Below are 25,701 nucleotides of genomic sequence, written 5' to 3' on the forward strand. Positions count from 1 at the left end.
AAGGCAAAATCAGTCAAAACTGCTTGAACTCAGGAAGCGCTAGCAAGAATGGGTTGATATTTGGTTCATTCATGTATGTACCATGTACAAATTCTATATGAACTTAATGTTCCATCCATTTTCTATATTTTCATCATTTTTCTCTGTCCTAGTTTCAAGTCCTAGTATTGGTGCTTTCATAATATATGGGTTCTTGTCAACATCTCCGGATAAGTTCAATAGGCCAGTATGGCCAAGAAGTAGTGACTTGTTTGTTGTATCTCATACATCACAAGTATTTAACCATCGGCCATACTAGAGTTCAGCATTTGTGTGCCGCATCTTATAGATGTCTCATTGTGCCTACTTCTTTGAACTTAGCTCACTCCTGAGCTCTCACTGTGGCTTACTTGAGGAAAGATACTCCAAAAGCCACTGAAAAGTTTCAGTATTTTGGCACAGCATCCATGCCGTGATATTAACTCCCCAAGACACCCTCAAACAACTCTCAGATGAGATGGTGAAAAATGTTTTAGAAAGAAAAAACACAATAAAATGACTCTCAAAAATTCTTGTGCTGTTAATTATCAGGAAGCATCTTCCATATTTGTCGTGTGTGTTGTTGACTTTACACACATTTACCAATTTATAGCCAACTTACAGTAGGAAAACTCGTCCGATGCAAACAATGAACTTAATATGCAACTTTTTTGCTGTTTTTTTACTTTCAGGCGGGGCCATGATGACCTTGGTGACCATTATCTTGATCAAGGAGACCTCAGCAACGCACTGAAATGTTACTCCAGGGCTAGGGATTACTGCACCAGCTCCAAACATGTCGTCAACATGTGCTTGAATGTCATCAAGGTAGGCTGGTTTTCTTTTTTTTTCTAACGATCAGGAGTTGAAATTGTGATCTTCCCCTTGGAGCCTGGAAGCGTGTATGTGTTGGTTTCATGGTTGTCATTTTCATGTTGATTAATACTTCATAAACCCTCGAGGAGATATCCTTTGTGTCTTTGTCTTTGTGTTGAGGCTCACTGTACCGTGAAAAAGGATAGCTGATTTGCCTCATAGCTTGACTGGACACGGCATGGAAATAGCATTATGATATGAAATATTTACGTGATATATTAATCTGCTTTGGTTAACAAATAAATTAGTTTTGCTTGAAGTTGTTGTGACCTTTTTTTGTAAGCTGCCTTCTTGCTATAGCGTCTGCAACTTTGTTTCGGTTCTGATGATCTACTGAAAGGTCATGCCATATTGAAGCAAAGAAATGCAAACGTGGAAACAACCGGAAAAGCAAACTGGAATAAGACTTTCGTGCAAAGACCATAATTTTATATATTCAAGGAAAATAAACCAATCACCAACTACGTGAATTGAAAAAATCTTTAATTTTATCAAGGAATTGCTAAAATCAACAGTGAGCATGTGGTGATTGCGATACAACTATCAACTCATAATATGTTGTGAGAATATCACTGCTTTTGCCTTTTCGTTTTCAGGTCAGTGTACATTTACAAAATTGGTCTCATGTTTTGAGCTACGTCAACAAGGCAGAGGCAACGCCTGAGATAGCAGAGGTAAGCGGAAGGGGAACATTTTGAGTTCCATTTTAGTATCCACTTGGTGTGATTCTTGCGTAAGCATGGCAGAGTGGAAGTGATATCAAGTTCACTTTGCACTCTCATCTCGTGAAAGTACTGGTTATGTCTGTGACGTCAAAAGCAAGACGACACTCCATACTGACAGATTAATTCACTGCTTTTAGCGGACAGATTTTTTATACAACCATCCTTCAAACTGCTGCAGTCTGTGATTGTAAAATACTGTACACACTTCAAGAACGTTGGACCACGTCTTCATAAGGGTAGTTTGCGCCACGAAATTGAAAAAGCTTTTCCCTAAACTTTTCTCTGAAACGATTCCCATATAGAAATCAAGAATAAAAATCAGGGGTCACTGTGTAAATTTGATACCAGAGAATTACCTCAAAATTACTGATGCTTATAATTCAAAATGGCTGCATCCCGATTTTGAGTCTATAAGGAAAAATGAAATTTATGATGTTCAAGAAAACTAAGATGGTGAAAACTTTACATACTCAGCAAGCTTCAAAATGAAAGCCACAAACTCTAGGCCAACAGAGTATTGTAAAAAATTGAGTCTAAATACCTGTCCTGAAGGTTCATTCTAGCTCAATGATATAAATCTGGGGCCGACTCGCAGCGATTTCGAAGCTGTTATCCAATTGGGTGGCTGAATCTTACCAATATAATGAAAACAATACAAATAGACTCCTAAGTGGCTGTGAATAGTGACAATCGGCCAATCAGATATAACCTTGCAAACACGCTGCGAGTCAGCCGTAAATCTGCTGCGAGCCTGAGGCTGCCTATCGTGGTAAATAATTACAAGTACCCACAATAAAGTTGAACATTACCACAGATGAGCAAGGGCCTGGTATTGTTCAGTCTTGCTTGATGTTTGCAAATGTCATGGAGACATGCTTCATGTGGGAAGATTCTAGAATTTGGAACGGGCAATGTGTTGGAAATAGTTTTCATTCATAACTAATTCTCGTCGAAATTTATAAGATAGGAGCCCCTTCAACAAAGAATATTGCTTCATTTAACAGAAAATACATGTGAAATATTGTTTTACAGACCATATCTCATGGTGTATACAATAGCCTTTATCAAATAATAATTAAATGCCTTTATTTCAGACCATTAAAGATTGTCCAAAGACAAACAACATAGAAAGACAACCTGTAAAACACACAAGAAGGCAAATAGATGAATGAGAATTAAGATTAAAATGAAAATGACCAAAAAATTTGAAGAAACGTTATATTCTAAAATGAACGTGCTGCAATTGTACATAAGAGATTGCCGCCAGTGACATTATAAAAGTATATATCAGGTGTGCGTAATATCACTTTTCCAAGCACTGAAACCGGCCAAGAGAGCTACAGGCTTTAATCTGAAAAATTATGAACTTTATTTCATACAAATAAAGCTGAGAAACTACAAATTCCTGACAGCCCTAACAATCTATGGAATGCATTAAAATGACAAACTTGAATACAATGGATGGTAGATACCTATTGAAATTGCATCATCATTGTCTACCACAGAGATTGTTGATAAATACATTAAAAAGTGAAAGTTTTACTTCATGGCCACAACTACTGAATTTTCTCATGAGTGTATTTTAGCTAACTTCTACTCCATCCCATTTTCCTTCTCTCTTCATCTTCCTTTCCATGTGGTGTCTGTTGTTCATGGCTGGCTTTATGTCACGTATGTACAATCTATAATATTTGTATCTGCCTGCCTGTCTGTGTGTGTTGTGGCTGTTTGCCATTTTTGTTATCGTCTACCTGCACTTGTGTTTGTCTGCTCTTCTCATTCTGCTTGTCTGTCTGTTTGAGCTACTGTCTTCCTTCATCTCACTCTCCATGCATCTGCCCATACATGTATGCCCTTGTGTCTGTGCATTTAATTTATCTTGTATGTCTGCCCACTTATTCTCTCTTTCATCAGCAACAGAGGGACACCAGAGAAAATCTATCCGTGGTGACAAAGTTGAAGTGTGCAGCTGGTCTGGCCGAGTTAGCAACTAAGAAGTACAAAGCTGCGGCTAAATATTTCCTCCAAGCCTCATTTGATCACACAGATTTCCCTGATGTAAGTATAACAGCCATCTGATTATGTTTCCATGGTCTCCAATTACAGCGGGCGTTGACTTGGCTTTTTTATTATTGCCAGCCGGTCAAATTCAATTTGCTGTGCTGTCAGACACCAGGGCCACCTCAGGGCATTGTTTCTGCTATTTGGTTTCAAAAGGTATTGATCTGAATGGAAATGAAATACATATGAGTAGTCTACTACACACACGCAATGGGATTCACTTCCCAATTAGTGGTTTAGGGGCTTGGGGATGCATAACTTCACAAACTGCTGAAGGACAGGATATTGCATCAGCATCTTTTGCTTTTGAGTGCTTGTTTTGGTCATCTTGGTTATGGCTGTCTCAATCCAGCTGTTATGGATGAATGGTTGAATGAATGAATGAATCCTGATGTGGACCATGTGAACAGTTTCAAAATGTATTTAGAAGTATTTGTACATGCTGTGAGTTGGACATAATAAAGTACATGTCAATTGGTTCCTTTGTGTATGTCTTGCGCAATGTATCAGGCACTGTGAGTGATTGACTTCCCAGAAAGAACAGGGACAATTAACAGTCTGAATTTCCTCATATAGTATACAAGTGGTTATGCTGTCAGTGACACATTTGTTTTGGAAACTCCCCCTTTCTGTGATTGTGCTGACATTTGATGTGCATGTTGCCAGACCACAACCCTACAAAGATTCTTCCAATACCATGAAAGTTTTTTCAGAAAATTATCTTTTCAGAGACTGGTTGTGGAATACCTGTAAAATTTTGTTCAAGAAGAATTCATCTGATTTTTGCACACAGACTATGATATTTGCATGTCTGTTTTTCTTCATTTTTGTAAAAATTGTTCTTTTCAAATCATTCTATTGTAAACTTCTTTTCCAATTATCCTTATTGTCAACTTTTTTGTGAATGATTTGTTTGATGGAGATTTGTCAGGTTTGGTCATACATTTTTATTTTTGACTATTTTGATTTATTTTGATAAGTAGATATATCAGCCATTGTTTCAACGTACAAGTTTTACTCAGACTTTGAGAAGCAAGTTCTCTTTTTCCAAGTTACAACATAAATAATGATAGCTTTTATCATGATGTGTAAACATATTTCATATAAAAAGTGCATTTCGCAAAAGGGCTTTTTGAGGAGAGTGTTTATAGTTTGGTTGTGGTTCCCTTAGCATCTGTCCTATAGATTCGTTAAAATTGTGAGAAAATCACTGATACACCTGTCATAATCTACACAAATTATCAGGTCTGTGCCAGCTTTCTTTGTGTTCAATTTATTGATACTATTATTAAGTTGATTAAGTTAATTAGATTTTTATGAAATAACCAACACACGCAACTTTATGAATTCAATACTTAGGATTTTCTGCATTATTCTGTATCAGATATAATCAAATTATTTCTCATATTTGTGTGAAATACCTCAACGCTGTTCCACCTATTCGTTATTATTGTAGGCACTGTGATGTAGCATACCTTAACATGTCAATCCTTTCATTTCGTGGATGGATTTGTAGGTGTATTCTGTCCAGTGATTCTGTATCAAATTAAAAAACACCTCAGGGAGAGGTTTACTGAAGCTGTTGCATGAAATTCATGTTATAAATGTGTCAGGTGTAATCCAATGGTGTAGAATATAACTTATTATTATACACCTGCATCTGTAACCCAGTGAGTTTCGTCGTACAGTAAGTTTCTGTATCAGAGGACACAGAGTCCAATGACTTTGACATGGAGTACAATAACTTTAGGTGTTATTGGACGCTATTTGACCTTTGACCTCATAACACCTAGGGGAAAACGAGGATTTTTCATTTTGTCACAAAAAATGTAGTCTGAAACATTCAGTACTTCAGGCAGTGAATAATGTCATTTGAGTGAAATTATGCTGTTGACCTACAATTTCTACCAAGTGCACTGTGCTGCATGCATTAAAATTTAGTTCTGTGCACTTGGCAGACGCACTGAACATGTTCTGAGTCTGCTCACCCGGTGCAGTGCATGACAGGCATCAAAAAAATGCCTTGATTTTGACCTTTTTCTGGTAAAATTGAACTTAAAAGGTGTACAACAATAAGGTGATTCTTAAAATAAATTTTAATTTATGCCCCTGTACATCGTACGCTTCGGTAATTTCCTTGATACAGTGTATCTTGTACAATACCTCTGCTGCATAATGTACTCAGACATAAATCCCGGTATTTTTTGAAAAATGTTATGTGATCTCATACTTGCTACTGACACCAAAATTTTCAAGAAAGGCTAAATGCTGATCAATATCTCTTGTAGAGATGAAGTTGGAATTGTACCTTAAACAGGAACCTCCCCTATAAAAGCAGGACTATTGTAAGTCTCTGCAAATGTACAAAAGTCATGCCACTGATTGGACGTGTTGTGTTTGGTCCCAGAATCCTGTAATTTTGTCATAATTAATGCTTTCGTTGTCATTGAATCTCGCATATGATGTCTGGGAATATATAGGGACTACACTTAAGTCGAAAATAAAGTAATAAAATTCTGTTGTTTTGTAGTTAGAGAAAGCATATATTTCAAAAGCGTCTTCCCTGAATGATCATTTGACTCTATTTGTAAATGCAAGGAAACTGCCAATCATGATTATTCAAATTTTCATACAGTCCAAGCGCTGTTTACCCCAGTTGGCAGAATCAAATATAACACACTGACGTATCTACGCAATATTCTCAGGTAAAGATTAGCCACACAATCCCACACAAAACAGTAAAAACATAAATACATCTAGTGAATTGATCAACGATATACGGCTTGCTCTTTTGGGACTGTGGTGGTGGTGAAAAGGGACCGTTTTGGCATGTGGTCATGAGAAAGTCTGTTTTTGTGGTGTCTGATATGTATGGGATGCACAGGGATTGCGTTTTTTGGTTGTGGCCAAAAAAAAGGATTCCAAACTAACTTCCCCTTCTTCTGTAGGCACATATTTTATTAAATTTATGAAAACAACATATGCCATTTCAGTTAAAGTACACGTAAGTTTTATAACCACGCTGACCTAGACGGATCATTGTTGGGCAATGATTGTATAACCAATTGAGTCTTCGGTACTGCCTGAGAAAATTCTTTGGGAATTTGTCTATTTTGACGTTGGTTTAGTGCACTGCATTTTGTTTTACCAACTGTGAGTGGTACATATGAGTCCATTTTTAGCTCATATTTGGAATGTATATAAATACCAAAAAGAGCTTGTATGGTGAGTCGGTGGCGTCTGTATGTATGTATGTATGTATGTATGTGCGGATGTATATCCATCACACGCAAAAGCTTCCAAACCACTGCACCTACCATCACAGTATTTGGTGTATAGGTAAACCCAGGGGTTGAGAAGTGACATTGTTCAAATGAACATATCAGTGTCAAAAATATGCAAATGAGGTAAGAAAAAGGGGAAATCCTGCAAATGTGCGGGAGTGTTGGCATTAACTGAAACAGCCCACACATCTGAGTTGGAGATTCTGTAATCTCTAACCTATTTGTATGTAGTGTACCTATTATGTTTGTAATTTCAGACCATGGGCCCTGCTACATCAGTCACTTTGTTTGTTTACGGTGATCATAGTCCATCGACTTTTCATTTTATCCATGGACCCAATCCTTTATCACAGTGTCAAAAGGCGAGTGAGTTGCTCTGGATCTTTGCCATCCAATAAGTGTAGAGGGCCAAAACAGTACAAAGAGACAAACGTCTTTCGAGAGTATAGACTTGACCACGAGGTATCTGGTTACTTGTGGCTTCCTGCATCACCGCAAAGTGAAAACCAATTGTGGAAGTTCAGATTTGTCATCCATAATTCTAGTATTTATGTTTCAGTATACATGGATTAAAACACTTTTTACTTCACTGACGTCACCCTGTTTTCGAGATACTCACCATCACTTCTCTATGCTACATGTGTATGCCCGGTGTCAGGTGACCTTGGCATAGTCTGCCAACCTGTGGCAGGTTGTTTGACGCTGCCACCACTGTCATGTTGCCAAAATGATTGACGAAAATGTTGCTTTAATACGATTCATACATTAATTGTAGCAACTAAATTGGATAGAAATAGTACTATCATCATTGTGTAGCATGTAACAAAGCTATATTTCAACTCATCGCTCACACTGACTGGTAGGCCAATGGTGGAGGGCATTTGCTACTGTTCTCCCAGCCATGGGATTAGTGTTCAGCTGTGACTGCAATTTTATCTGTGAAGACAAATCCCATGTTGGCTATTTCTATTATATTTAGGTGATAATTTGATGCTTGCAATCCCCCTTAGACCGAGTGTAACAGTTAGTAAACCATTGTTTTATGAGAATTAAACAAAATCATGCCTAGTGTATGCGAACGATCTGCGTCATCAGTAATCCCCCATGGTACACCCAGGGTCCTGTATATACCAATTTAAGGTGGCTTCTCAAACCCTGGTTTTCTCACATTAGTGGGTGTGTGCAGGGGTTTTTGACACTTTGTCAATCTTTTGTTTTCCATTGAAATTTTCATCAATGAAATAAGTTCCCTATCACAGATAAATCTGATGATGAAGTGGGGCCTTTAAAATTGTGTATAATCTCATCAAGTAAAATCCAGTGATGAGTTTGGAAACATAGTTTACCCTTTTTTAGCTCATATTTGGTATGTGTATAAATACCAAAAAGAGCTTATATTTAACCCTTCCACCTGTATGGTTTCCCTCGATTCTGTTGTTATGAAATTTTAACACTTTTAAGTATTTCATAGCCTTCACACAGAGCTGCTGTATTTTGGAAAGACTCGCCCCCTCCTTGTTTTATTGGCATGCCCAGTAAGCTTTTGAAGTCTTTTTAGAACACTGGCAGCTGGCTGGTGTTGTCTTTGATATAAACTGAAGCATTATTTTGCATATCACTCATTGGTTGCAAATTCTGCATTTCAGCTACTTTCTGCCAACAATGTAGCAATGTATGGAGGCCTGTGTGCACTTGCATCCTTCGACCGACAAGAGTTGCAGAAAAATGTCATATCAAGCAGGTAAGGGTGTCTAAATGATTTTCATAAAACTCTCATGTGGCCCACTGCTTTCTTCTGTTCAACTGAATACATTTATGTCATGAATTTATGTCTAATATTTCTTACAAACCTGTCAGTTTTATAGTCCTCAGAAAAAGGGAAATTTAAGTCTGCAATGATGATTCATGAACTCAATAGATCTCTGTTTTAATAATGTGCCTGAATACGTCTTGCCCTCTCAGTTCTTTCAAACTGTTCCTCGAATTGGAACCTCAGCTGAGGGACATCATCTTCAAATTTTACGAATCGAAGTATGCCTGCTGCCTGAAACTCCTTGATGAAATCAAGGACAACCTGCTGCTTGACATGTACCTAGCACCACACGTGAATACCCTGTACACGCAGATCAGGAACAGGGCACTTATCCAGGTGAGTGGGGAAACTTACAGGGCAAAATTCAAGACTGAGCAATTCATAGTATATTATTATTGTATTTTGCTCAGGAATCAATACCTCCCATATAAAAATACACATCTTACTATGAGATAAATTACAACGCAGTATGAATTCTATACATATGGTATTGCTGCATACAGGTTTCCTTTTTTCCTTGAGTGTCCTTGCAAGTCATTTAATTTTAAAGCCTGAAAAAGTCCTGGATGATGAAATTGATCCCTTGAAAGTCCGGGAATATTGATAATCCACTTAGAATTTTCAAGAAATGTCTAGATGATCAGACGTGATAAATTGTCATGAACTACTGCAACTTAAGTGTGAAACATCAGCTATTCTCTGCTTGATTGGCTATTTGTAGAATGATTCAATGAAAACAATATTTCAGCCAACCATTTGGCTAAGATCATCTGAAACACTGCACATTAGCCCTTCATAGCATGTATGAACATTGATAACTGCCAAAATTTATATTTAATTTTCAAAATATAAGGTATTCAGTAATGTTCTTTTCTCAAATGTTATCTGGTAATAATTTTGTAGTCGAGTAGAAGTTATGAAATTAAAATATCCATTGGTACCAATCCAGGTGACTTTTAGTTAATTATGGTACTGTGAAACTGCATTGGAGTCCATCTGCCTCTTAAGGTAGTATGCACCTCAAAAGTGAAAGAATTAAACTTTTGCTCAAAACTTTCGGTGAGAAAAGTTTCAACCATTCTCTTACGAAATCAAGAATGAAAATCAGGTATCACAGTGCAACGTTTTGTACTAGAGAAACAAATCACCTAACATTTACCAATATGTCAAATTCAAAATAACATGTTTACCTGTGTTAACTCAATGGGGAAAAGTAAAATTTTTGATTTTTGGAAAACTAAGGTCGTAAAATATTTTTTGACTCTAAGAGCTTTAGAATAAGCCCCCACAAGTGGGTAGACCAGTTTAAAAAATTTGAGTCTGAATATCAATCCCCAAGGTGCATTCTACCTAAACCGCCTTGCAAAACGTATCATCATGGATTTATATAGAGAAAAGTGTGTTCATATTATCAAGTTTTACTTGAATAGAAGTGACACTAACACCTGAAGGATTCATCCCTGATGCATGAAAGACGACTGCAAAATGTATTTCAGCTCGTTAGTCAGGCAACAGAGGGATAGCTGGCAAAGTGTATTACCTTCAACTTCAGCTTTGGGAAGGATTACCATAGTGCAATGTCATGTAGATAGATGGACACCCACCAGAAGTATTACCGCTTTTATTGTAAACCTACAGCTCCATGCATTACGCTGTGGGAAAATGCAATAAATCTCCAGAGTCACGCTGCACCAGTTCACTTTACTGTAATTGAGTCTGTGCTCAAAAAAGTAAAGTACACGTACTCGCGCTCTACTTACTGTAATCTATTATTGTATGCACACATACGATGTTTTAAAGAAGATAAGTGCAAGATAAGTGGCTTTGCTGCTGTACATGTATATTGAACGTTTCAATCCAAACCACAGTGAAGTTTCTATTACTCATCCAATAGTTTCCCTAGCATTCTGTTAGCCTATGAGTAAGACTCGCTGCATGGTTTGTATGTATAAAAAAACTAAAGCTAGACTTAAAGCCCCATTAGCTCTATCTTTTGGCATTTTACTTGCCCAAAAAATACCATCCAATCTTCCAAGAGATGTTTTGGATTCAGATTCCTGTTATTACGCTATATTGTCTTTGAAAATGTGACTATGTCAATCCTAAGTGATGGATTAAATTCAGCTGCTTACACATAATTTTACATGAGTTACATTTGATTTTGAAACCATCTTAATGAAAAAAATTCAAAAAAATATGCCAATGGGCTTTAAGAGTGATCAGAGACATTTCATATCAATTTGTATCAATGTGTATTTCTGAATTTTCCTTTTGACTTCGAACAGTATTTTAGTCCGTACATGTCGGCAGATATGAGGAAGATGGCATCAGCTTTTAACACAACTGTGAGTGAACTTGAAGATGAGCTGATGCAATTGATTTTAGACGGGCAGATCAGTGCTAGGATCGACTCGCATAATAAGGTATGTATTGATTACGAAATGGGCTCTTCCTCGTCTTGCATGGGTTTTTATGCAGATACAGATGTCATGTGCAAGACTTGTGGTTTGACCATTATCTGTGCATTTCAAATGAAATGTTTCATCACATGTGTGTGTAATACCATTGCATTAAACACATTGGTAGAAAGTCACAGCCACTTAAGATGTTCCTCTCTCGTAAATGTGTGCACGGTGGTGTGAGGCATGCACTCAAGACTCATCAAATTTCACCCACTGTATAGAACAGAAAATTATAGCTGGTCTTAGGTCTACCTTATCATTAGAACTATCCAGTCTAATTTAATAAAGTTTGTAGAATGCAATGCCCATCAAGCTGTGAAGTCAACCATGAAAGTAGGTTGGGGTTATCAGTAAGTGACCTTGGTCTTCTTAGAAATCATGTTCCGCTAGTTTTTATCCCCACAAAGACTGCCATAAAGAGCCAACCTCTTCTCTTTTATGTCATACAGGTAATTAGAGTGATACTGGCCAAATGTTATATTCTTTTTTTTATTGGTGCTTGTCCATGGTTCTACATTACTTTGGAGGGTGTTGTTGTACAAAATTTCCCCCACTTGAGAGACTGCCTTTTACACACGTCCAATGACATTTCTTTGCCTTTATATAAAAAAAGCAGTTTCGTTCAAAGAATATTAATATTCATGAGCTTTGTTTGTGGTTTTTGTGACTGCATCTCAAATATTAAGATTTTCAGAATGACATGGCTTCAAATGTGTCATTGTCTCATCCCATTTTCACAAAGTTTTACCATTGTTCAACTCATGAAATATCTTAGACAAAGCAAGACAGAACCATCATTTGTACATTTCACCCCATGGCTCTGCAGTATAAGAAAAAACATTTCAAAATGATGTAAACAAACAAATAATATGTGTATCTTCCTTGATCAATGTGTTGTAAATTTGTTTGACACAGTCTTTTATAGACACAGGACCATTGTTGTTTAAAGGTGTACTGTCACCTGTTCCAATTTTGCCACAGTTACCATGGAAAGAGAAAATCTAACCAATCACAGATTTTCAGCGGATGGCCGCTTTTTACCTCCCATTTGCCATACATATATGGCAATTGGGAGGTTATATGGTTGAAAAAGTCTGTATGTGAGATGTCTGTCTGTATGTATGTATGTATGTATGGATGTCTGTCCGTCCAACGCAAAAACTCAAAACTCTGCACGTATTGAGCTGATTTTTGGTGTAGTGATGCCATATATGATGTAGATGTGCCGTTGTTAAAATGAACTTTTTAGTCCCATAGATATGCTAATGAGGTAGAAAAAAAAGCGAAAATGGTCAAAAATCAATAACTCAGGAACTACTCATCTGATCATTGTCATATTTGGGTTTTAGGTACCTTGGGTCCAACTCATTTAAACATATAGATTTGATGTCAATATTTGATGCTTTCTATTTTTAATGAATTTTTTTTCTTTTTTTGCCATTTTAGTAAAAAATCTTTTCCTCTTAAACCAATGGTTGGATTGCTTTAAAATTTGGCATGCAGGTACCTTGTGAAAACTCAAAATAGAATTCATCAAAATTATAACACAATTTGCAAATTTGTATTTTTGGGCAATTTTTGCCATTTTTGTTTAAAAAAATCTTCTTTGAAACTGTGTATGCCATTACTTTCTAATTGGGTGTGCAGGTTCCTAGGAGTGACCTGAAGATGACTCTCTGAACTCAAGCTGAAATTTGCAAATTTTGTGGTACTTTTTGTCATGCTTTCAAATTTGGTACGTAGGTGAAATGTAGTAGGTCATTCATTCAAAGTCAAGTACTGCCTGTGTGAATGAGCAGATTATGATTGTGCTGTTCCAGGCTGAGGTGCTATTTATAGGAATGATGCAATGTTAGACGGTAATTGATGTTTACTGAATTTGACTACATTGTAAGTAACTCTTGTACTGTATAAATCCTATCAATTTACCCAGAAAAAATAATTAATATGATTTTAAATAATTGAATTAGTGAGGATATCAACAAAGCCAAAATAATTTTAGTGTAGAATTATTAGAAAGTTCAACTTTTTTGACAGTTCATGGTGAAATGCTTACCATCTTGGAGGATTAAAACATGTAAAGGCAACTTTCCTGAATCCCAACTTTGACATATTCTGAACCGTCATATATTGTGCTCTGTATGTTATCTAAAAGAAATTGCTTATAATAGTTTGTCATGATAGGTTGGTCACATAAATAGAGATAGAGAAAGTTCCAATTTCCATTTATGGTTGACTTGGTAAGGATAAAATAAAATTACTTTTTGAGGAAAAAAATAGAGTGATCAATTAAAAGAGTGGTCAAAGTGATAGGGTTTTTATGGTAAAGCTGGACTGTAAGATTCCTTATGTGCTATTTATAGCAATTATGCAATCTGTGTGAACAGTGCAATGAAAGGGAATCATGTAATACATGATTCCTTATAATGCTTTTGATGACCTTGAACTTCTTAAGTTGCAAACATTTGTCTCTTCTGTGTGCTTTCTCTGAGTACCTACAGGCTCAACTTATTCAATAGAACTTACTTGCAATGTTAATTTGAAAGTTAAAATGTGCTTGGTTAATAGGATGAAATACTGATAAAGATAACCAGCTGAAGATTCTTTATAACCTGACAGATATGCTGTTTTTTATGACGTAAATGTTGATAAGCAAATCTTGTTTACTTTAATTAGAATGTAATTAACTCTCATTTATATTATTATAAGCAGTAGTATCAAGTTGATCAAGCTAATATTGACAAGTTGGTCGGCTGTTGGAGGTTAAAAGCTGTAAAAATAAATGTATTCATGTATGCATGTCTATCTGTTTGTCTGTCTGTCTGTCTGTTTGTTCATAGACCTGCGTTTTTTGGAGGGTCTATGGTCTGTCTGTATGTATGTATGTATGTATGTATGTATGTTAGTTATTATGTGCGGATGTATGTCTGTCGACATTAAAAACTCCTAAATCGCAGCACCTACCATCTTAGTATTTGATGGACAGGTGCATCGAGGGGTGGAGATGTGAATTTGTTGAAAGAAACGAAGGGGAAGGGGAAAAAAGGAAAAATCCTGCAAAATGCTAAAACTTTGTAATCACTGGCCAGATTTGGTTGAAACTTGGTATGCAGGCTCTTTATAGTGACTTAAGGTACATTTCTTCAAATTGTGGTGAAATTTTGAAAGTTGTATTTTTTGGGCGATTTTCCCGTTTTTTGTCAAAAAATCTTTTCTGAAAGCACTCATCCCATTGCCTTGAAAACTTGTATGTATGATCCTAGGGTTGACCTTTGTCAGATTTGTTCAAATTGTGGTGAAATTTTCATATTTGTATTTTGGGGCAATTTTTCCATTTTTTGTCAAAAAATCATTTTCTCCTAAAGTATAGTTGGATTGCTGTAAAACATGATAGTCTTGATCCTAGGGTTGTTTTCTGTCAGACGTGTAAAAGTCATTATGAGATGGAGCATTTCATATTGCTGGGGTATAAGATTAATTTGGACTTGCAATGGAATTTTCTTAGTCAACCTGTAAGAATGCAATGTCATGTGTGTACTAGTAGTTAGTATCGCTGCAAAATGGGAGGACAGTGTCATTGACACTATTTTTAAAAACAGTGCCCTCATATGTGCATTTTGAATACTAAGGAATGCCCCTTTGACCATATATGGGCATATTTAGATTACAGGTGACTGTATACCTTTAAAGATACATGTTGTTGAATTTTTTTGTTCTTCTCTGCCCGCAGATATTGTATGCTAGAGATGTTGATCAACGCAGCACTACCTTTGAAAAATCACTTGCCATGGGTAAGGCGTATCAAAGGCGTACAAAGGTACTGTGATCCTCCATTTTGTCAGTACACTTCCAAGGATTTCTGTCAATTTTGTAATCAGATGACGTATCCTCACTTTTCTTGTGATAGAGCCAGAACTTCTTGTCAAAAAGTACTGAGGGTAACATGCACATACAGAAATGTAGCTGTTTAGATATCAGATCGCTGGGTGATGTCATCAACTTCCTGATGAAAAGAAAATTGATTGGTTGATATCCATTGAAAAGATAATGTTAGAGATCTAATTTCTCATAGTTTTCAGTGGAAATACAGATATTAACTCTCTTTCTGCCAGGCTTGTCATTTTGCGATTTGCCAAGTCTGAGTAAAAAGCAATATAGAAACAAAACCTTCTCATATTTTAACCCTTTCAGTGCTTTATTTTTTCCACCAAAATTTGAGCGCAACATTTACACAATTTTTAGCTCCGCTGTCAGCGACGCGGAGCTTATCAAATAGGTTGATTTTCCGTCGTCGTCTGTCATCCGTCTGTCAACAATGGCTTCTCCTCTGAAACCGCAAGTCCAATTGCTTTGAAATTTTATATGCACTTCACTTGGGGTGACCTCACTTAAAGAGGCACTCCCACTTGGTAACATTTTTAAATCAAATATTTTTAATGCCAACGGTCGATATTTTACGTGGCGACTGCGCGCGGATCGCGAGATATCGATAAAAACATGTCCTCAAAAAGTAAAAGTTTGAATTCCGGTGGCCCACCTAAATTCAGCTTACGAACATCGAATGTTCGGCACTTGGGCCGTTGTCAACTAAGCTATGGAGTACGAGTCTACGCTCATGCTGCAGTACGCCAAAGTACCAGGTCCGTATCGGTGATCGGTTATGGCCCGTGGGGCAAAGTCGAGTCTTACTGACTCGGAGAAAAAAAAACAATGAAAACAAAACGGAAAACAAAGTTTGCTTATTCCACCAGATTTCGCATAGGTGACCAGCACATACGTGCGGTTGATAAGGTAGCGGCCACCGCGTGGTATGCCGCATAGGGCCTACCACGCGCGGCGGCCGCTTTGTATCGAACCAAGCGTAACTGTGTGGCAGACAACAAAATGTAGTCGAGGCGGCTAATATTTAACACGTAAAAACTGATGTTTATGTGGTATTGGTTAAAAATATAATACAACTGATTTAGAATAATGAAAACGACAAAAAACTAAGGAGAATTTAATTACTGGGGTAAAGGCATAATGCTGTATATAAAGTCTTTGCATTGGGAAGTGAATTTATTGCGTCGTTTGAACTTATTATAGACTCCCTAGAATATCATCAATCAACACAATAACAAACCTTCGGGGGATTTCGGGTCAAAATCAGACACAATCGTAAAACTTCGGGATGTGAAAAATACGCTCGGGAAATGACATGTTTTATCGATATCTCGCAAAACCGCGCGCAATCGTCACGTCAAATATCGACCGTTGGCATTAAAAAAATGTGTTTAAAAATGTTACAAAGTGGGAGTGCCTCTTTAAGTTTGTTCAAATCATGGTGAAATTTGCATATTCATATTTTTGGGGCATTTTTTGGTGTTTTTGGTAAAAAAGTCTTCTTCTCTGAAACCGCTTGTCTGATTGCTTTGAAATTTGATATGCAGTTTACTTAGGGTGACTTCAGTCAGATTTGTTCAAAGCTGTATCATTTTCTTGACAATATAGGGTATCCAAACTTTTGATTGCGAATCAATATGGTTTTGTCAGAAAACCGTATGTTGTGTCCAACTAAGGTACAGATGGAAATGTTAAATTGTGTATGTGGAAGAGCTCTTCTCTAAAAGCCCCAGGTGTTTCTGTATATGATTCCTTTCATATCGTGAGTTTGGATCAGAAACCTATTTAAATCCGGAAAATAACCCCTCCACTTGATTTGACACTAGTTTCGTGCAATAGATTACATTGCATCTGGCAGTAGCTCATCCTGATGGTGGAAATAATTATTTTGTGCCCTCAGCTAAGTAGACTAATTCAATGGCAGGCAAGTGTGCGTAAAAGATACAACAGCCAGCCACCATGTTAATTCTGATGAAAAAGAACATGGCCAGTCACCTTCAATAGTGTTTCAAGTAGAATGCACCGTGGAAACAGATATTCGAACTCGTAAACTTTTACAAAACTTTTTAGCTCTGAGCTTTGTGTTTTTGATCAAAAAATGTCCATCTCTGAAACTGCTTATTAGATTGCTTTGATATTTCGTATGCAGGGTGCTAGTGGTGACTACCCAATTCAGGCTACTTCAAATTGTAGTGAAATTTGCATATTTGTTTTTCGGGTCGACTTATCAGGTTTTTGGTGGAAATATCTGTTTCTCTGAAACTGTTTGTCCAATTCGTTTGAAATTCGGTATTTAGGTTCTTCCAACTGACCTCAGTGAGGTTTGTTCATATCTTGCTGAAATTTGCATATTTTTGTTTATTTTTCTCAGTTTTTTTTGTAAAAAATCTCTGAAACCACACATCAGTGAAGTTGTGGAACCGTACATGTATTTTTTAAGGCAGTTTTAGCTGATTTTGATCAAAAAATTCCAAATTAGTAGCATCTCCTTGCTTTTGTGTGCAGGTTTGCAGGGGTGACCCAATTTAGATTGTTGAAATTATGATAAAACTTGCATACTTATATTTTTTGGGAATATTAGCCACTTTTGGTTAAAGGAAATGTTTGTCTAGACAGTTGAGCCATGGTTATATCTTAGTATTCAGGTAAAGTGCACAAGCAGCCATGGCAATCACTGATATATATTAATGATCACAAGTTGGACTTTCCAATCCCCAAAAATAATGTACAGCACATTGAGAAATTTGCTTCAGATATTCAAATATGTCCCGTGTTTATCAGTATTCCCTTTATTGACAAATCGTACCTTGTCAAGTATTGCGCCAGGGAGGTACCATACAGACCATACTATTTTATTTTCTGGGCAGTGTGAGGGGCTGCCAATTGACCATTTCTGATCAGTCATTAATTTTTTTGTATCACTGATCACATTGCAATGAGTCATTTTTAGCTGCTAGAACTTTCTATTGTTCATGCACATGATGTAGACATTTTCTGTCTCATTCATCTCACTCAGTGTCTCAAAAGTGTTTGCACCAAGTCTAGTTCAATAATAGCCAAAGTTAAACTATGTATTTGTTCCATAAATCCTACGTTCTATCTGGAGGTGAAATTATTCTGAGGAAATACATACATTTGAATTTTCTCTAAATCATCTAAAACTTACTTAAACCACAAAATGCTTGACTTTATTGTAAATCAGAAATCATAATCAATTGATTCTGTTCAGACATGGCTTTTAACTTAGTCAGCACACGCCAGGGTATAGATGGTAGTCCCTCACTCTCCTCGCGCCCCCCCCCCCCCTCCCCAAATATAAGAGCACAGTCCGTGTGGTAGTTCTGTGGCACAATACTTGACAAGGTCTGACAAACCAACCGTATTGATTATCTGAATTATCTTATATACCATAGTGGAGCTATATCGGCTGCTAGGTTGCTTGTTTGGTCTACCACTAGTGGGGGATCGATCATTTTAAAGCTCATGGAATTAATAAAGTTTTAATTGGCTTACTTTTATGAAAATCGAAAAGTAAAACTTCCTCCATAGAGTTAACACAGGCATGGCAGCCATTTTGGATTTCAGTGTCAGTAAATATTGAGTAATGTGTTTCTGCTTGGAAATTTGAGGGTAGTTGGTTCTGATGGAAAGGGACCATAATAAATTATGCAAATTTAAGCTTCTATGCAAATTCAGGTTTTTCTATGCATTAATTAGAAAATCATAGAAGGTTAGAGTGTGGATCAAATATCAAATTATTAGTTTTGTTCCTTGCTCTTATCCATGTAGAAAATTCTTACCCTTTGAGCACCAAAGTCATTTTTTGTCACCCTTATAAAATATACCCATGTCACTTTTTGTTACATTTTTGCCAAAATTTTTATAAAAAACTGTGGCTTATGGAATGTGGAGTTCATTTGGTCCAAAATTCTCACAAAAATTACAGAAAAGTTCATAAAAATTGGTAAAATGTTGCATCAAAATTTTGGTGGGAAAAAATACAGCACTCAAAGGGTTAATACAATAGAAGCTTACTTAAATTATTCACACTTCATTCATACGAGATCAAACCAGTCTTTTCAACTGAAGGCAAAATCAAGATGATAGTCCTTCAGCTTCTGCAGATCAGAAGCTAGTTTGGCAGTTTGTGAGTTTAACCAACTATGTGATGTTACATCACAGGCCACAATCATGGCGTAGGGATGCCACTACCAATTTTGTGAGTATGTCAGGATCTCAATGTAGAGGGTGACATGCCCTGCATTTGTGTAAGTTTACATGTAAGGGGATTTAGATTGAATCTGTGGGGACTGATGCAATGATCGTACACTAGAGAACACACTGTAACAATTAGATGTTTACAGCTGTCAGGCATGCATTTCTTCTTGTAGAATGAGCATCAATCAATCAGTCAGACAGTAAACTGGAAATCACTTCCCCCGTCTGGGCGCTTCATTACTTTCAATATAGATTTTACAGTTACAGACATTCATCTTATTTGATGTAAATTAACCCATTGATGAACAAATTTATTACATGTAGTTCCTTTCAAGAACAGTCTTGAAGTTAACAATGGTAAACAACTTCATTACGGTTTCTTTCAAAAACGGTCATGAAATTAAAGATTTTGTGATTGCCTGCATGATGATGTTGTTTTCACATAGTTTATATGAAGACTCAAAACTTGAAAAGTCTTGTCTGTGGTAAAGAGATCTACATAACATGTGTGCAACTTCCGTACTACCCATCGTGTCATTCAATAGTGTCTTCAAGCTCCAGAATGATGTATTGGGTGGGTTGGGGGCGGGGGTGGCGGGAGGCGCTATGGCAGACTTATAAGTATAGAAGGATAAAATTTGTAAAATAAAAAAGAACAGCTAAAAAACAAACAAATATTTGTGTATGCATTTATGCTGTGTTGTACGATCTTGAAAGAAATCATGTCTCACATAACCATCTGTATCATTCGCCGTACAGAAATTGGATAGTTAGGGAGTCTCAGCATTAGCCACACTTCTCTGCCACTGGCGACATTTTACACCTACTTTTTGGATATTGCACGTTTTCCAAAATATGCATGTTCTGTCTCTTTTATATACAATACTGTGAACCTACAAAAATTAGATAAATGAAGAACACACCAGTTTCAGTGTCGATGCTTGATTCCACGAACACTTACAAAACATAGGCCTTGCTCTAGGCTACATGAATGTGAATTGATGATTTAAAATGTATACCCCAAAGGCTGTCAACTTTACAGACACCATTGTCAAAGTATAGCAGATTATGTGTTATTTTTACTGGTGTATATGTATTGTTTTTACCAGTGTACGGAAAAGGCAATTTCTAGCTGGACAGCGCCTATCAAAATCTGAGATGTCCGCCACGTTTATTGAACCAGTTGGGCATGCACAGGACTTAAAGAAGTCCCAGTTTGGAATATTTAAATTTGCCTGTGGCAGAGATTGGTGGGAGCGCGTGGTCAACGACTCGGAGACCCTCTAGTTTGGTTAGCATTATCCACTTTACACTCCTGCCACACTACCCTACCATCTCTGTGTGGAGATGGCACCTGTATAATGGCTAAACTCTTTCTAAAAGTTCTGGTCTGATGCATTGAATCCAAGAAGATGGTAACCTCTTGCATGTACTTCATATCCACAGGACTCCTCAGTGCATCCAAATTTAATCACAATAGCTTGAACTGAAGAGTAATTAATGTTCACCCATGCAAGTGGAATTAATTTACCAGAATCCTCAGGATCTCACAAGAAAGTCAAAAATTGGAACTCCTAACTGATAGGATGCCTGTTGGCTTGAGTCACAATTTGTACACACACGAAGCTTTGTAGATTGTTTAAATCTGACATTGTAGGCTACAGTTGATCCTTTCCCCATGTTCAGTCCTTGTCATAGTGACAAATGGGTTTATTTGAGGTAGTCTTCACACTCTGTGTGCATGTTATGTTGTGCAGAATTCACATTTCTAGTGTCATGGCACATCTGTACATGTACGTTTGTGAGATTTGGAGTTTTGCGTGATATGGGGATTCGTGTGTGAGCAGAGCCAATCTGTCTCTTGCAAGTCTTTTTTCCAGGAATGTCTTCTTGCATAAGAATCGGTAATTGCCATTCTTGAAACCCATGTATGTAGTCCGTTCTGGAATCCTCACAACTGACACTTTCAGATTTGTACTGCTCTATTTTTAGCGCTTGAGAAAAAAAGTTATTGTAATCGAGTCCATTATCTAGCCGTAATAGCTCTCAAGTCGGGCCATTCAGGTCGTATTTCTTACTGATTTTGTAATAACTTGAAACATCAAGGATATTTGAAAGCTAGAAGTGACAATAATAATTTCTTGCTCCTCTCCTACTGTGCGGGACTAAGATAATTGAAAGCTTGAATTGACTGTGCTGTGAACCATATCATCGTGTCTATTAACATTCTCTCTCTATAATAACTTGTACATCATTCTCTATAAGTTTTCTTGTGTGTTCACTGTACACTATGAAGGTCTTTGCATCTGGCGAATTTATAAATTTCTTTTTTTTTGTCAGCTGGGCATAATACAAGCTATGAAAGATAAAATTTTCTGCTTCACAGCAAATCTGTAAGTGCTAATAATACCTCACAATAACCTTTCGACACGTTTGAGGAAATTTTCTTATGTATACATGCAGTTTGGACATCTGTTCAGTCCACATGCAGCTCTAATGGTACACTATTTAAGGGTTTCTCTCTGTGATTCAAATCATCCTGCTAGCCTCAATACAGTTATACAGTTATACAGTATACATACAATGTACAGTATACTGTGTTGTAGTTGACGAAGGAATTCTAGTCCAGACTGAAAGTCTCTGTCTGTTGTTATGTGAAAATTGGACACTATTTACAAGTTAATAGAGGTTATACATTGATAAGTTGACCATAAGACATTTTGAGATATTTTGGGAATAGGACAAGAAAGTTGATTTTAAACAATGTCAGGCATTGTCACTTGTGGTTCGATACTCAGGGATGATCACTGTGGTATGCATTAGAAATATAGGAAGTTGGGAAACAGAATGGCTGCTATAAACTATATTGCTAAGTTTGGAGAGGGATTTCCCTCACAAAAAGCCACAATTTATTCAATGAACCATCATTGATTGCTTCCAATATATCTATGAATTTAAACCTGTTATCCTGTTTGCATCAAAAACAATCTTCTGTGCATTTTTGGGTGCGATTTCTGACTTTCAACATGAAACCAGCACTTTCTTACAACAGCAGAAGGTGATTTAAATGTAGCGGTGCTATGATTGGCTATCCTCGTCCATACCCTAAATTTAAAGGTTTCAAACGATGGCAGACTGATTGAACCCCAAAATGCATATTGGAAGCCATCGATGCTGCTTTAGTTAGTCCCCACGGACACCGTCCGGGGGGACTTATAGGTTTGGTCATGTCCGTCCGTCCGTCCGTTCACGCAGATATCTCAGAGACGCCTGGAGCGATTTCGTTCAAACTTAGTACAAGGATAGTACCGTACCTCATACAGATGCACGTCGATTTGTTTCACAATGCGATCAAATTTGGCCGTGTTAGAGGACTTTTTAGTTTTCACCTCCATAGACTCCCATGTATAAGGCAGTCCATAGACTCCCATGTATAAGGCAGTCCATAGACTCCCATGTATAGGCAGTCCATAGACTCCCATGTATAAGGCCAGGAAAAATAAAAATTTAGTTTCTCATCGTATTCATATTGCAAAAAGGATGCAGTGACACAGTTTTTAGTCCCCACAGATAAAGTCTAGAGGGCTTATAGATTGGGTCATGTCCGTCCTGAGTCCATCCATGAGTCCATCCGTTCACGCAGATATCTCAGACACTTTGACAAAATGTCACGTGACCTTGGTGACCTTTGACCTCGAATATACATATTTGTCCATAACTCAGTAACCACAAGTGCTAAACCTTTCATATATGGTATGATGGGACACCCTATGACGCCACATATTGTACGTCATTAATTATGTGCATATCAAATTTTGAGCGAGCCAATAGAGCTAGAGGTCTGATTTTTGGTACGTAGGGATAACTTTGCAATACAATTTTTTGACAAAATGTCACGTGACCTCAATGACCTTTACCTAAAATATACATATTTGTGCATCACTCAGTAACCACAAGTGCTACACTCTTCATATTTGGTATGACAGCTTATGACGCCACATATTGAACCTCATTAATTATGCACATATCTAATTTTCAGCGAACCAATACAGCTAGAGGTCTGATTTTTGGTATATAAGGATAACTTAGCAATAGAATTTTTTTACAAAATGTCACGTTACCTCAATGACCTTTGACCTCAAATATGCATATTTGTCCATAACTCGGTAACCACAAGTGCTACACCCTTCATATTCGGTATGATGGGACACCTTATGACGCCACATATTGTATGTCATTAATTATGTGCATATCTAATTTTGAGCGAGCCAATAGAGCTAGATGTCTGATTTTTGGTATACAGGGATAACTTATCGAGACAATTTTTTTGACAAAATGTCACGTGAAAATCGAAAATTTTTATTTTTCTTCATAGAGTTAACACAGGGATGGCGGCCATATTGAATTTCTAATATCGGTAAATCTTGGGTAATTTGTTTCTCTAGTAGCAAAATTTGCACGGTGACCCCCTATTTTTATTCTTGATTTTGAAAGAGAATGATTGAAAGATCCCTTGAGGAAAGTTAGAGCAAAAGTTTAAGTCTTTCACTTTCGAGGTGCATACTACCTTAAATTGCAACATTCAGGAGAAAACATGAAAAAAATTATATTTGTTCAGAAATGCCAAATCCCATCGACAAAGATGATGTCATCATTACATCACTGCCCCTGTCACTGGCTGGTTACAAGTAAGACGGTAACTTTGATAAAAATGCACTGAAAAGGAAAAAGAGATGCCTGCTCACATGGAAATGTTTCTACCAGTAAATACATGCTTTGAACACCATTTCATGATCACAGAGATTTGAGTGTACTGTACAGCGCAAACCGATGATGTCTATGCCTGCCATGAAATCATGGCAGATCTCATGGACAAGAAGACTGTGCTCATTAAAAAATGTACCGTCAGCAATATCACATATGTTGAACACATGGTGACAGAGTCGTGATGCCATAGAGAGCCCTTCCTCAACACAAGTTCTGAGGTGTCAGACAGAAAATGTTATTTTGCCGCAAGTGGTCACAAAACAGTCATTAGTTGTGCTTTCCTTTCTAACCAAATGGTCCCCTCCCCAAAACCACAATAAAGGAACATTGATTCAATAGAGTTTCCTTCTGAGAAAAATTCATCTCAAAAATGTAATGTAGAAGGCTGACACAAAGAAAAGTTGAAAAACCTTTGAATGGTACAAGGTTGGAGAAAACCATGTCAATGTCATTAGGGGTTTTCAGATTCAAAACATTCCAAGGTTTGTTGAAAACATGAATAGACTCACTACTTTTCTTCAGCTCTTTACTGTATCTTGAAATGATTTCCATGGTGGCAAATGGCCCCTACTCTCATTTCACATTGCTTGACAATTTTAGAAATCAACATACTAGTATTCCTAGCGGCTCCACTCATTTCAAAAGCTGTAGGAGGCCCCCTAGGAAAACTCCATCGTTTTCATCATGAAAGTTTGGACCCAGTGTTTTTCAGATAGGTCCTTTGAATTGACCGAGATAAATACCATGTATGATATTACACCCATTTGCAAAAGTGCCAGCATTCTAGTGTGAACATTCTAGGATGTCATTTTGATTGAAACACTTCTAAGTATTGCATTATTTTTTAGATATATATGACGTACATTTGCTTACCTTGGTTTGGTTTTGTACCTTGTAAATATACAAAATACATTTGAAATGAAATCGTGAAGGGGTGTGATATTGGAATATAGATTGAAAGTCAGTGCACGCTATTACCTGTTTTCTAGCCCTCTGTAGGGAACTTCAAGTAGGGAAAATGACAAATAGCATTTGTCAGCTATAGATAGAACAAGACTCTTAGTCAGAAACTGTCCTAGTAACTACAACAACATGTCATTTACTGTGAACGTCCTGCTGAAAGAAACTTTTGGTTCTGTTCAAGTAGCTCTCAGTCGTATTGTGTGTGGGTGAAAATATGAGCCATTGAAATCATATGGCAGCTTTTTTATGCATATGTGTGTAGTAAAAGTGAATTATATTCATATCCTCGTGACCAATTTCAAGCAAAACATGTACACCTACACCTAAACTGACAATACATCGTTTACTCTATAAAGAAGAAAATCGTGAACGCGACTTCTTTTCACAAGCAGAAAATTACCTGTCAGAGTTGTATGTTATTACCTTGGAGAAAAGTTGCCCTAAATTATATTCTCCCTAAATACCCAGAAACTCTGTACCTCTGTGGAGAAAATTTTCCCATTGGAAAACCACATTTAATTTTCTCACATGTGAATTTGCTTCAATACCTCCTATAAGACTGTTGCTCAATTTAGGCAACATCGGCAATTTTAGGCAATGCGTACAATACATGTGTACATGTGCCTTCATTT

General features: G+C 37.0%; 1 protein-coding gene across 16 annotated transcripts in view; it reads left to right on the forward strand.

The window, feature by feature from the left end:
- Nucleotides 1-25,701, forward strand: part of LOC139151152 (COP9 signalosome complex subunit 1-like) — a 104,550-nt gene that overhangs the window by 19,380 nt on the left and 59,469 nt on the right. For 9 of the 16 annotated variants that reach the window (XR_011556352.1, XR_011556354.1, XM_070723726.1 and 6 more), the window contains exons 5-11: nucleotides 711-846; nucleotides 1,491-1,568; nucleotides 3,534-3,677; nucleotides 8,611-8,705; nucleotides 8,927-9,113; nucleotides 11,063-11,200; nucleotides 14,970-15,056. Coding sequence is in view for 12 of the 16 variants with exons in the window: in XM_070723726.1 (XP_070579827.1) it covers nucleotides 711-846; nucleotides 1,491-1,568; nucleotides 3,534-3,677; nucleotides 8,611-8,705; nucleotides 8,927-9,113; nucleotides 11,063-11,200; nucleotides 14,970-15,056 (865 nt within the window). In the remaining 4 variants the exon portion in view is untranslated. The remainder of the gene's footprint in view (nucleotides 1-710; nucleotides 847-1,490; nucleotides 1,569-3,533; nucleotides 3,678-8,610; nucleotides 8,706-8,926; nucleotides 9,114-11,062; nucleotides 11,201-14,969; nucleotides 15,057-25,701) is intronic. The other 7 variants (XR_011556353.1, XR_011556355.1, XM_070723728.1 and 4 more) reach the window with 1 other exon arrangement.

Source organism: Ptychodera flava, chromosome 15 (assembly GCF_041260155.1).
Source record: "Ptychodera flava strain L36383 chromosome 15, AS_Pfla_20210202, whole genome shotgun sequence".
Lineage (NCBI taxonomy): Eukaryota > Metazoa > Hemichordata > Enteropneusta > Ptychoderidae > Ptychodera > Ptychodera flava.